Source organism: Grammomys surdaster, unplaced genomic scaffold (genome assembly GCF_004785775.1).
Source record: "Grammomys surdaster isolate TR1022 unplaced genomic scaffold, NIH_TR_1.0 125979, whole genome shotgun sequence".
NCBI classification, from domain to species: domain Eukaryota; kingdom Metazoa; phylum Chordata; class Mammalia; order Rodentia; family Muridae; genus Grammomys; species Grammomys surdaster.
In genome coordinates this window covers 1702734-1716883 of record NW_021620795.1, presented here as the reverse complement: position 1 = coordinate 1716883, position 14150 = coordinate 1702734, and the positions used below count along the sequence as shown (strand labels likewise).

The window sequence follows — 14150 nt, the reverse complement described above, 5'->3', positions numbered from 1 at the left end:
TCAGAGAAACCTTGTCCCTAACCCCACCATCACTCCAACAAAACACCCCCACCCCCCAAAAAAACAAAAACAAACAAACACCCCCCCCAAAAACAAAACAAAACAAAAAAACCCTTTCTGTTCTCCAGGTTAGAATCCACGAAGGAGTTCTGAGAAACATCGTCGTATTAGTGAAAAGGACAGGAATTTGGGATGGAATTCACAAGGCACAGAGAATTTAGCAGAGAGAGGAAATCCTTCAGGTGTCATCAAATCTTGGGACTTGTGGAATTTGGTCATCGGTAGCGCAGTGGTGTGTGACTCAGTTGCCCACAGCTACGACGGCTGATAATGAGTCTTTCCTTTGCCTGGAACTATCCTCCTTACGTGTTAGTATTTTCAGTGAAAGCTACAGTAAATACATTTAGTACACGTTGGTACTTTCTTACTCATAAGTTGCTGCTGTGTGTTTTCGAAACATTCACTCCCTCAAAGTTTCTCTTGCCCTTAACTAAAATGGTCGTTAAGGTTGTCCGGAGCTTTGAAGCTTCTGGCCCTTAACAAAAATGGCGCCGGGGTCATGTTAAAAATAAGCTTGCCCTCTTCTCTGCCAATGACAAACATGGCTTCCACGGCGTCAATCACATGACATCCCCAGACTACGGCACGGGAGACGGCGGAGGAGGGCCCTTGAAAAGGGTGCGCGTTCCCGTGGCGGTGCACCCGGTAGGTTTCAGTCAGAGTCACTATGGCGGCCAACGCTGGCAAGGTAAGCTGAGGCGGCGGCTGAGGTGGTGGTGGCGGTGGCGGCAAGGGAGGCAGGACCCAACGTTCTGTCCTGGCTCCGGAATCCGGTAGCCGGACCAAGGAGAGGTCGCTCGAGGTCGGAGCCAGTGGCCGGGGACTGGCGGGGGCTGGCTGAAGGGGGCGAGGGCTGAGGCGAGCGGGCGCCGGTCCCTGACTGCCGTTTGTTTTGGTGTTTCCCCCATTAGGTCGGAAAGTTTCCTGCCTCGTCCGCCACCGCCTGAGCTTGCCGCACTGGCTGCGAGTGGAGGAGGCTGCGGCGGACCCAGCCCCGGCCTCCAGGCCTCTCCCTCCACCTCCGGGCCAGCCTCCCTCCCCCACACCGTCGTCCTCCGGGAGCTGCCAGTCCCTGAGATGCGACCCTCGCGAGGACGCTCCTGAGGGGAGGTGGCCCATGTGCTGAGCGGCAGAGCCCAGAGCTCCAAGGAACCAACTTCCCGCCGGCCCGGGCGCCCAAGCCTCCCTGGGGTAACTCCTCGCTCTGTCGGCACCGGCCTGCGGAGCCGGGTCCCCGCCCTGGTCGCGGGGACACCCGCCAGGTGCTCGGGACTCGCGACCCAGAGGCCACCCGTGCGCCGACAGCCCTCCCACGCCTCCAGCCCGGGATCGCAGCCTCGGCTCACGCTGGGCCGGGGACCCCTGCCACTCCCGGGCGGCCTCGGCACAGCAGGGCAATGCAGCCCGGCCCGCTGGCCCTCTAGTCCTCCTCGCCTGTCCCCGCACCACTTCCCACCCCCGAGGCCCCTGAGGACCGACGGTGGCTGCCCGGAGGTCCTCCGCTCCTCTTCCTTGGGCCCTGAAGGACCTTTCTGGCTGCGCCGAGTCAACCCTCTTCATGCTGCAGTGCTGCACCGTTTCCGCTACCGAAGGGGAGAAGCGGCCGGGATCTCAAACAAAACACAAGAATTGGTGTGTGACTCATCTGCTCGGATACCTCCCGTCCCCAAACTGTCTTCCAGGAGTTTTCTTGGCCGAAGCTGCCCAATGTTTGAGCCTTTTCTTCCTAGGGAAGATGGACTGAAAGCTGCTAGCTGGGGACTTTTTTTGGTCAAGGAGCCTCTGTATTTTAAAGGAGGTGATGGGGCTTGCGCTGGCTTGTCTTCCTGCCCAACTGAAGAGTTGTTGATGTTCACTGGTTATGCTTAGACAATGTGCAGTTTGTTTTAATTTAAAAATTTTGGGGGGATAGGGGTGTAGGCTTGTGAAGAGCATTCCGAACCTGGAGGAGCTCCTCATTGTCCCTGGTCCAGACACCCCCCCAGCCTGTCCTCGATGCCGTCAGCCTTGGCCATCTTCACTTGCCGCCCGAACTCGCACCCGTTTCAGGAGCGTCATGTCTACCTGGACGAGCCCATCAAGATCGGCCGCTCGGTGGCACGCTGTCGACCAGCGCAGAATAATGCCACCTTTGATTGCAAAGTGCTGTCAAGGAACCATGCTCTCGTCTGGTTTGATCACAAGACGAGCAAGGTAATGTCACTACAGTGTTTGACAGTCTTTACTTTTCTTTCCTTTTGCCCTCTCTGAGAGGTATAATGCATGATCTCAGGTTTGTTCCTAGAGGACACTTTTCTGCGAGGCCTTGGAATCAGCTTTTTGTGTGTCTGAATTCTAGTGGAAATTTAATCGAAGTGGCTGAATGAAAAACAGAGAAGGGATTGTTACTAAATGTCTAGGTAGGGCGATGACTTCTTGATAACTTGGTCTTTCCCAGTGAAATCCCAAACCCTAATTCGTTTGGGAAAGGTAGATAGTGAAACTTGACCTCTTCCTTTCAGTCTTTTTAGAAAGGCGAATCTGCAGTTCAGTGCTTGATTAAGCAAGCAGCAGTTCCCAAAGCGATGCCGGAATCTGTGGCCTCTTACATCAAGGCCCAAGTGTCTGTGGTGAACTGTAGTTAACACATGGCTTGTAGTTGATTGAATTCAGGACCTGTCTGTAGGATAACGAGTGTGAACTTAATGCTTCGGTAAGGTTTGATACTTACTTGCCCCGATGAAATAATCTGTAAATATTAAAGGCAATTTAATTAAGCTAGAGTAATTAACTGCATCTTTGGAGTTCTGTTTACAAGTTGGATGAACAGAAATCTATTGCTCTTGAAAGTCACTTTTTAATTTCTTTGGTAGATAATGTGTAGTTATATGGTGATATGCAAAAAATTGGTATTAATAAATTAGCTTATTCTTAGATTATATCCAGTATTGTCAATTATAATTTTGTTTTAAAGACAGGGACCAGCTGGCCTGGAACTCATTCTATAGATCAGTCTGGCCTCAAACTCAGAGATTTACCTGCCTCTGCCTCCCAAGTGCTGGAATTAAAGGTCACCATGTTTGGCCTTGCTTTCAATTTTTAATCCAATTTAGCTTGTATATCTTGGCACTGTACTTTGCTAGTTACTTACGTTTAAAAAGAAAAGGATCCTTTTAGTTTGTATGTATGAAGAATATTTTTAAAGAACTCTTTTTGGGCCTAAACCTAAGGTTTTGGTTGAACTACTGAATTAATTCCAACTCAAACTAAGTTACATAAGACTAATAGGACTGTCTCCAGTTTGGTCTCCTGACTTTTTGCCCCCTCTTTCTGAGTGACATGATTAAGTCTTTTTTTTTTTTTTTTTTAAGAGAAGAATTTGTCTTCAAGAGTGGTGTTTTGAAATGAAAGAAACTTGGGCCTCTAGAGGAAGATAGCAATACTAGTACAGCTACTGAATTAAGGAATTACTAAATAAATGATTTTTTTTTTAAAGGAAAAAAAGATCCCCAAGTTCTGTGTGCTTGCATAATGGCTATAATCTATTCTGTAGAATGAGAACTGAAAAATGTGTTCACTTTTTTCTGAGTTACACCAGATGCTCTTTAACCCACAAAACAGACACTTTTCTCCCCCCTGAGCTAACATTTGGATGATTCATAGATGACCTCTGACTCTTTGTAAATCAGTATGGAGTTCTTTATTGAATTCCAACATTAGTTGACTACTAGTGTCTTAATACAATCAACTTTTACATTTTTACCTTTTTATGTCCTTAGGAAACAGGTCCAGCCTAATCAGATGACAGATTTGCTTATAGTACATGCTTTGCCAGCTGCAGTTCTTGTTTGAAAAATAGTGCCTGGTGCAGTGGCACACACCTGTAATCCTAGATCTTGGAAGACAGAAAGAATGCTTCATGTTTGAGGCTAGCCCAGGCTGCTTAATGAGTTTAAGATTACTGGCTTGGCTCAGGTATATAGTGAAGCCCTGGCTCAGAAACTCAGGATAGAGAGAGGGTCTGGAGAGTTGTTTGAACAGTAGTTTATTTCTTTCTCTTTCCCTTTTTTTCCTTTTGTGTCATTGGCTAAAATAGCCCCGAGGGCCTGATGATATATTTTGTGTAATTATTATACCATCTAATTTAGCTTAAACAATCTCAATCTGTTAGGTCTTACCTTTGTGGTCAAATTATTTTAGGAATTAATTTTAAAATATTGGCTTAGACAGACAGGTTTTTTTTTTTTTTTTTTTTTTATTGAGCATGTATTCTGTCCCAGACCCTGGGAGATAACAAAGAAAACCAAACCAGTTTGTCCAAATACTATTTATGTATGAAATTTTTGTGTATGAATAGTTGTGTATGAAATTTCAAGAGCTCTCCTGTGTCAGATTCATAACAAATCTTCCCCCCCAATATACATTCCTTGAGATTTATGTTGAATAAAATTGCAAGAATCCACTCCTATAGGTATCATTTCAGGAGAGATTGTTTTTAAGCACTACTAAGCCTGAATTTTCTTATCTGTAGACAGTATTACTTTCTTAAAGTTTTTTATTTTTGTGATGGGAAAGAAACTTTGGGCTGTGTGCACTAACCACCTGTTCTACCACTGAGCCATGCCCACTGCCCCCTTTGCTGTTTTGGGAATTCAGATTATTATGCAAATCACATAGTACCCTGTGCTTGGCATTTATTAAAGCCTCAAAATTTAGTAGCAAGGATGTTTGTGGGGAAGCATGAACCAAAATCACTGCTGTGCTGTGGAGTCTTGGGAAAGTCATGTTTCTTTTCCTTTTTAGACAGGATCTCAAGTATGCTGAGCTCACTTCAAACTCAGTACATGCCCAAAGTGTGAGAATTTAGGCTTTCACCTCTATATCCTGTCTTATTAGTGTTGAGGATTGAACCCAGGACTTTGTACAAGCTAAGAGAGCACTCTACCAATTGAGCTATATCCCAAGTCCAGAAATTGTTTAATACAAATGGCAGCTATAGAAGTAATTTTAAAAATAGAAAATAGTGATGTTGATAACTTTGTTCCAATAGGCATTTTACCTTGGAGGTAGGAATTGGAGTAATGTGTCCTTTGTTTGACTTTGTTGGAGACCTATTCTGTAGTTGCCATTATGGGAGGCCTAGTAAAAGCTGGAAGAAGTAATAAACACTTGAAGCATGTGTTAGAATTTTGGGACATGGTCTTCTCTCCCTCTGTGTCCATGACTCCTTGAGGTAGGACTCTTTCTTTAGCCCTCTCAGTGTTAAAATCACAAGCCTTAGTCACTAGTTACTTGAGACTGATTATTCAGCTCATAGATGTGCAGTTTAGAAACTTGCCAAATGTAGGTAAGTGGAAATCTAGACAACACTAGGGAGTTTGCTGTTGAAGTAAGTATGGAGTTTATCTATCAAAAGAAAGATAACAGCCATGGATGGGCTTCACTGTGGGTATTACCAGGGTTACATAGGTGATGCTTTTTAATGTTGAATTCATGGACAGTTAGTAGTTCCCGGCCCCCCCCCCCCCACTCACTGTGGTGTTGACTGGTTTTATAGTTCATCCTAGGTGTGTTAATAACCATCTTGTCTGCCTTTGTGTGTACTCCTTTGTGGACTCTAAACTCTTCAGTTTTTATAGCCCATAGTCAACTTCAGTTGACTCAAATGCCACTGAGCAAGTAAATCTGTCCATATGGTAAGCATACGGAAGGGATTATGAGTGGACATATTTGGAGGGCCTTATTTGTTAGTTCCAGAGAGTTTTGGATAGCGATCACATAATAGCCAAAATCACCATTTAAGAAAAGTAATACAGTCTTATGTAGAGTAGGGGCCTGGAGCAAAGAAAGTCCAGCTTAGCTTGTGCATTATGTTCAATGTTCTTCTCCTAAGTGGTTTGTGCCAGTGGTTCTCAACCTATGGGCCCCAACCCCTTTATGGATCACACATCAGATATCCTCATATCAGATATTTACATTACGATTCATAACAGTTGTGAAGTAGCAAAGAAATAATTTTATGGATGGGGGTCACCACAACATGAGGAACTGTATTAAAAGGTTGCAGCATTAGGAAGGTTGAGAACCATTTTTTTACCTGTTAACTTAATCCTCAGCTCTGTGGTAGGTGCTTATATTTCCCTCATGAATATGAGGAGATTGAGGGATAGGGAGATTAGGTTAGGTTAACATCTCAAAGTTCACATTGCTAATAAAGGATGGAGCCATGATTTTGGCCCAGCTATTTTGGTTCTTGACTTCATATCTGCAGGGCCAACCTCATAAACACTGCCATCCCAAGACTGTGACATTTTAAACAGGATGTGATTTTGTTAAGTGCAAATACCAGATTGACAGTAGAAATAAAATGATTAAATGTCCAAAAGCAAAACAAGCAGGCTGGTGTATTAAATTGTCCAGTAAGATTTCTATAACAAGTGAAAATTTTAGGAAAGTTTCATCATGGGTAACATGGTTCCTGGATGAAATGCAAATGCAGCTAGACTGAAGGACTTAGAAAAAGGCAGAGTGTGGGTAAGTTGAATCAAGGAAAGGGGTGTGTGTGGGAGGGGTTCCTTAAGAAAAGGCATAGAAACAGGAGGTGTGTGATCCAGTGTCATCACAAGGAAACCATTGCTAGGGAAGAAAGCCAAGTTGTTTCTTTCCTTGACATGTCTAAGGGTGACTGCTAAGATCCTGGACTCAGCCTTTGAGACAATGGGAGATTATATGTTCATTGCTTTTTATTTTGTTTGTATGTTTGCATTAGCAGATTTCTAAGTTTTTCTTTTAACAGAAGCAAAAAGTTCTTTGAGAAATGCTAGTTTTTGTGAGAAAGTTGTTTGTATAATAAGTTATGCTTAAGGAACATTAATTTAAATATGTATAGGAAGTCAGATTGTATTAACAAACTACATGTGTATTTCCTCTCATTACTTTTTACAATATTAGAAAATTGATGAAATATTGGGTTTTAAAAAACACATATATTTGTTTTTAAAAAACCGCTTAGAGGGGAGCTGGCCCTGTCTTTCTCCTGGGCAAAATGGAAGAGCTGGCTGGCTCTGGTGTTGTGGGTGCAGGGGAGCTGTAGGCTGGCTAACTCAGCTTCCATACAGGCCCAAAACCCCAGGCTTTGAGTTGACTCCAACACTATTCCATCTTTGGTCTGTTGGAGTGTGTAAAAGGGCTGGTCCTGCAGAACAAATGCTACAGGATCTCTGTGACACAGAGGAATAACAGAATATCTGAGAGGAGTCCCGGCAATGATCCAGTATTGGTAACATACAGAAGCCACTTGATTGGCCTCAAACCAGACCAGTGACTCATTGCAGTGAACATTTGCAAGTAAAGTTGTATGGACAGAGGTATACTATAGGATACCCCATGACACACAACAGCTTCCACAGCAAGATTTTTTTTTGGTTTTAAGAGGGTTTCTCTGTGTAGCCCTGGCTGTCCTGGAACTCACTCTGTAGACCAGGCTGGCCTCGAACTCAGAAATCCGCCTGTGTCTGCCTCCCAAGTGCTGGGATTAAAGGCGTGCGCCACCACTGTCCAGCAAGATTTTTAAAAATATTGTATTTTTTGTTTTCTTTTGTGGGGGAGGTTGCAAGGGTGGAGGGGTGGATATGGAGGGACAGGAAGATGAGTGGGTGTATGATGTGAAATTCACAAAGAATCAGTAAAAAGTTAAAAAACATATGGCTTAGGGCCTAGAGAGATGATGGCTCAGCGATTAAGAGTACTCACTGGCTGCTCTTCCAAAGGACCCAGGTGTGATTCCCAGCATCCACGTAGTGGCTTACAACTATCTTTAAGGCCAGACCCAGCGGATCCAACACTCTGTTCTGGTCTTTGTAGTCACAGCATGCACGCACACACACACACACACACACACACACACACACACACACACACGATACACACACACACACTACACATAATACGTGAGGGCAAAGCACCTGAAAAATAATAATTTATATATTCTTAATCATCTCCCCATTTTGTTATTTGACTTTACTCCTAAAATCTTTTTTTTTTTTTTTGAGACAGGATCTCACTGAAGATACTGAGCTACTATAGCCATCGTGTCATGGAACTCGTAGACCAGGCTATCTTGAACTCACAGAGATTCCTCCTACCTCTGCCTAATGAATGCAGAGAATCAAGGAGTATTCTACCATGCCTGGCTTTAAATTCACTTTCCCTTTTTGGGATCCTATTTGGTTTTCTTAAATGGTATTTGTGTTAGTCTAAGATCCCTTTTGGATAAGTAGGAGTACAGTGTTCACCATTTAAAGTTTAAGTAGAAAGATTCTGAGATTGGTTCTTTTTTTGGGAAATGGAGGCTTTGGAGACCAGGTCTTGTTGTATATATAGTTCAGGCTAGCCAGAACTTGCCATCTAGCCCAGGCTGGCCTTAATCTCTCTGTAGTCTTAATCTCTATAGTCTAGTGCTTAGACTATAAGTGTGCACTGCTCGATTTGCCATGAGATTGGTTCTTAGTAGCAGTTACTTTATATTTGAATCAAAAATAATATGGCTGGCTGGGATATAGCTCCATGGCAGAATGCATGCCTAGCATACATGAGACCCTGCCTGGTTCCATTCCCAGAATTTCCAAAGGGAAAAGGGTGTGTGTTCGGGGGTGGGAAGGGTTACAGTTATTCTAAGAACTTTCTGGGATTCATGCTTCTCTCTGGATGTTACAGGCAGACAAATATTTCATACTCTTGCTCAAAAAATCTTGATTGCTGTTTTATTAATTATTTTTAGTATTAAAATCTGTCTTTCACTCCCACCTCCCATTTCTTTTTTCTCTTCATCTCAAACTTGCTACACCAGGGCCTATGACAGTGCTCACTGTTCCTTTTTAAAACAAGTGCCTTTTCTGCTTTTTTGTCTCCCAGAATGACCTTCCCCTTTTATCCCTGAGGCTTAGTTCCAGGGGGAAACTTTCCCTGACTCTCTGGAGAATGGATGGCTTCTTTCTCTTTTCTCCTATAGAACTCTGTCTATAACTTCATTATGGGACACAGACAACAAAGTAAGTGTAATGCAAATGCTCTGTTGCCCTGCCAGATGTGAGCTCTTGAGACAAAGAATAGGCACTATATAAGTGTTTGAATGATTGAAATGTGAACAACCCAGCAGTCTGTATTTCTACAAACCCTTGGTGGGTTGAAGGGCAAAAGGTCATTCAAGTTAGTTTTCAGTGTCAAGTTATGGACTTGATTACTAACATGTACTCTTTGTACAAATCATTACTTACTGAAAACTTGCAATATGCAAGATATTTTGCTAAGTATTTTGGGCTTTTATATAAACTTGTGTTTGGTGATATTAGTTTTGAACTAGTATATTTACGGCCACTCTTGACACAAAATAATACTTTCTTGGGGGAGTGTATTTTTAAGTATTTATAATATAATCTGTATATCATGTGTAGGAAGCAAGGAGAGCTGCTGCAGTCTGATGTTTTCTTTTTTCTTTTTTTTTAAACCCATGGAATAAAAACGCCAGAGTACTAGGCATTTATTCTGAACTTCTTGTGGATTTAACAGTTGTAATAAAACTGCATCTTTTGCTTCTTCTTCTTCTTTTTTTAAATTTCATTTTGATTTTATCCAGACAGGGTCTCACTATGTAGCTCTGGCTGTCCTGGAGCTCACTTTGTAGACCAGGCTGACTTTGAACTCACCTACCTCTCCTAAAGCCATTCAGGAGGTGCTGTACCACTGACCTACCTAGTAACAGTTTTTTAAAATTTATTTTTATTTTGTTTTTAACATACAAAACAATGGACTTCATAATGACATTTTTCATATATGCATATACTTTGCTCATATCCATACCCTCTACTGCCCACCCCCATTTTCACCATATAGTTTTTATACTTGTAAGAGAGGGTGTGTGAATGCCTGTAATCCCAATGCTCCAGATACTTGAGACAAGAATATTGCAAGTTAAGGCAAGCCTGGGCTACATGGCATTGGAGTGTGTTAAGCACCTAGTTCAGAGGAAGAGCACAGAGTTTTAGTACAAACTCCAGAGCATGCACACAATTGGAGAGAGAGGGGAGGGAGGTGGGAGAGGGGAGAGGCTGGCACGAGCACCTGCACACCAACACAGGAAAGTTAAAAAGTAAGCCTTGTAGCCGGGCAGTGGTGGCGCACACCTTTAATCCCAGCACTTGGGAGGCAGAGACAGGCGGATTTCTGAGTTTGAGGCCAGCCTGGTCTACAGAGTGAGTTCCAGGACAGCCAGGGCTACACAGAGAAACCCTGTCTCGAAAAACCAAAAAAAAAAAAAAAAAAAAAAAGTAAGCTTTGTGGTGGCACTTGGAAAGTGAGGTTTTGGTGATTAGTATTGTATTCTTTGTCTAATCTATACTTTGTGGTATATTTTAAGTTTAAACATGAATAAACTTCATACATTAGATTTTCATAATACTTTCATGCTTGAAGTTTTATTTGCATGAGTAACTAACTACTTGTTTGACCTGATCCAACCAGACAAGAGTTTTCAAAATGGAGGCTCAAGTCTTTCTGTACTTTTAGTTATCCAAATAGTAGGAATATGCTCTCATAAAAGTTGAAGCAATATGGAAGCGTATAGATTAAAAGAAACTCATCCTTCATACCTTCTACCTTCGGACGTAGCTGTTGTTAGTTTGGTATATAAATTTTTTTTATTGCATTTGTTCACTTAACTTTCTTTTTAAACGTGTGTGTGTGTGTGTGTGTGTGTGTGTGTGTGTGTAGGCTGGAGAACCTTGGTTGTTATCCTTAGGAATAGCATCCACCTCCCTTGAGTCAGGGTCTCTCATTGGCCTGCAGCTCACCATTTGGGTTTGACTGGGTGACCTATTAGCTCCAAGGAGCTTCTGTCTTTTAGTCCGCAGTACTGGATTACAAATTCATGCTACCATGCCCATTATTTTTTGAGATCATGTGTCATAATGTCCAGGCTGGTCTCAAACTTGTTTCCCCCCTCCCAAGTGCTGGGATTATAGGCTTGAGCCACCATTCCTAGCTTTGTATTCCAATGTAGTTTGAGTTTTATTTCCTTACTGTGAATGTCTTAATCGTGGTTGGACTTTTGTTTTAATAAGTTTAGTATATGGAGAGGCTATTTATACTTTTGAAATATTTGTTGTCAAGACCAATTCTGATACTATCCAGAAGTTGCAATGCTAGAGTTTTAATGTGGGAGTTGAGAAATGGTAGTTAAAGACATAATGTAAAAGCCTAATCTGAACCTGGGAAGTGTATATAAGCCAGGAGTTTGTGATGATTGCAGGCACGTGGAGAGGGTAAAACACTATTGTGAGAACTAAGTATTAATTTAAATTACTGTGAACTTAGTTTGGAACCATTATGTTCCAGACCAATTAGTATCTCAGGTCTAATGGTTGCAAGTGCAGTGCAGAGTCCAGTAGATAGTTGTGTGTGTGTGTGTGCGCGTGCATATATATATATATATAAAATAGGATTCCAAATACCAGAAGTATCTGTGAATCATTGTTTCCAGGGAGCTGAGAAAGTCATATATTGCTTCCTCCAGGAATGGGGGCAGAGAATGTGGGAGGAATGGAGAAAGCTCCATAGAGAATGCTGTTTTTAAATCACTGTTTAAAGAGTGAGTAGGGTTCAGCAGGCTTGATGAAAAAGAGCAGTGGATTCTAACTGTGGGAACAGGAAACATTTAAGGCGGAAAGGCCAGAAAGAGAACAGTGTATTGTGGGAAATGCATCTCAGAAGTTAACCTATTTGGGATGGGAAAGGAAAATGCTGTCTATCTCTGAGGCAGTTGAACACCTGGTCCGTTCCTGATCCTGTTTCAGATAATGACTGTAAGGCTTTCCAGCTCTGCCACCCTAGGAAGGCTCTGTGCTTTAGTTTTCTTCACCTGTAAAGGAGTCTAGGGCTGAGAGCATTCGATTCCCAGACTGCTAAACCAAACAAAATAAATGCAAACAAAAATTAAATGTAGGCTATAAAGACAGAAGAGAATTTTTCATGCCAAACAGTAGGTACTCAACTTGTGGGTATTAAGTTTTTTCTTCTTTTTTTTTTTTTAAGTTTTATTTATTTGTTTATTATGTATATGAGTTCTGTAGCTGTCTTCAGACATACTAGGAGAGGGCATCAGATCCCATTACAGATGGTTGTGAGCCACCATGTGGCTGCTGGGAATTGAACTCAGGACCTCTGGAAGAGCAGTTGGTGCTCTAAACCACTGAGCCATCTCTCCAGCCCCAAGTTTTTTCTTCTTGGCTTAGTTGGTGTGCTTGCATAGTAATATCTTGTGTGCTGATTTTCTATAAGTGATTTTTTTTTTTTTTTGGATGTGGGGTCTTTTGTTGTACAAGCTGGTATAGAAACTCACTATGTTGCTAAAGATGATTTTGAATTCTTGACCTCCTGCCTCTACCTTCCAAGTGCTGGGCATGTTCTGCCATGCTTAATTTATATATATGTATGTATTTCATTGTTGAGAGTTTTTCTTCCTTGAATAGTCTGTTTTAGAGTTTGCTAAGCTTAGTAAATTCTTTTGAATTTATGAACTTATGAATGTGGTAAAGTAATAATAGTTTCTTAATTAATCTCTAGTATGCATGATGTTCCTCAAAAAAGCAAGCAAAATTTTAAGATTAGACTCTAGTCAGCCAACCAAGAAGGCAGTTTTTTCTCATGGCTAAGGTGTTGAACATCTTTTTTTTTGGTTTTTCGAGACAGGGTTTCTCTTTATAGCCCGGGCTGTCCTGGAACTCATTCTGTAGACCAGGCTGGCCTCGAACCTCAGAAATCCGCCTGTCTCTGCCTCCCAAGTGCTGGGATTAAAGGTGTGCACCACCACTGCCCAGCCAGTGTTGAACATCTTTGAAAAATATATTGAACATTTGTGTTTCTTTTGAGAATCGCCTGTTTGGCTTGCTGTTGGCCCATTGTTTTTACTGGAAGGTTTGTAAATGTAGGGTTGGCAGATTGTTCTTGACTCATCTATGGACTGTCTCTTTACTCTGTTGATTTTTGTTTTTTTCCTTAGCTGGTAGGGCCCCTTTAATTTCATGTAATCCCATTTGTCAACGGTCCGGCTTACTTTGGCTGCTGCAGTACTTTTCAGAAGGTTCTTCTCTGAGACTGCCTTAAAGTGGTCTTTCTTATGTTTCCTCTAGCAGCTTTAAAATTTCAAATCTTATGTTAAGGTCTTTGATCCATCTTGAATTGAATTTTGTGCAGAGTGAGAAATACAGATCTAGTTTCAGTTTTCATGAGTGGACATGTTATTTTCTCATCGTTTGTAGAGCAGTCTAGCAGTTTTCCCATGCATGACTGGCATCTGTGTGAGTTCCTCTGTTCTATTACATTGGCCCACACATCTCTCTTCGTGGCAGTACCATGCTGCCCGTCTTGTTTGCTGCTTTTCTTGCTTTATCTGTGTAGTATGATTTAAGTTTAGGCACTCTAACACTCCCAGTAGCTCTTTCTGCTTAGGTTTGATTCAGCTGTTGTGGGATCTTCCATATGGAGTTCAGGGTTATTTTTCTATAGCTGTGTGGATCATTAGTGGAATTTTGAAGGAGGTTACATCTGTTGGCGCCTTGCAGTAATACATCTATTTTTACAATAGTCTGTTGATTTAGGAGCATGGAGGATGGGCCTTTCCATCACTTGTGTCTTTAGTTTCATTAGTTTTTTGTTTATTTGTTTTTGTTTTTGTTGTTTTTGTTTGTTTGTTTGTTTGTTTGTTTTTCTAGACAGGGTTTCTCTGTGTAGCCCTGACTGTCCTGGAACTCATTCTGTAGACCAGGCCTCGAACTCAGAAATCCTCATGCCTCTGCCTCCCAAGTGCTCATCAGTCTTTTTTTAATTGATTGATTGATTTTTTTTCTTGAATATGCAGTGGTGTTTTGCCTGCACATATGTCTGTGTGAGAGTGTTGGATCCTCTGGAGCTGGAGTTGTAGACAGTTGTGAGCTGCCATGTGGGTGCTGAAAATTGAACCTGGGTCTTCTGGAAGAGCAAATCTGTAATGGCTATTCCTGATTGTCAATTTGACTATATATCTGGAATGAACTACAATCCAGAATTGGAGGACACAC

At 42.1% G+C, this 14150-nt stretch overlaps 1 protein-coding gene across 12 annotated transcripts in view; it reads left to right on the top strand.

The window, feature by feature from the left end:
• Positions 1 to 664: 664 nt before the first annotated feature.
• The window catches only part of Slmap (sarcolemma associated protein), a 118530-nt gene continuing 105044 nt past the window's right edge, over positions 665 to 14150 (top strand). For 7 of the 12 annotated variants that reach the window (XM_028754061.1, XM_028754062.1, XM_028754058.1 and 4 more), the window contains exon 1: positions 2026 to 2253. In XM_028754061.1, coding sequence (XP_028609894.1) covers positions 2056 to 2253 — 198 coding nt within the window. In that variant the 5' untranslated portion in view covers positions 2026 to 2055. Of the gene's footprint in view, positions 749 to 772; positions 863 to 971; positions 2254 to 14150 lie in introns of those variants that run through there. The other 5 variants (XM_028754065.1, XM_028754060.1, XM_028754055.1 and 2 more) reach the window with 3 other exon arrangements.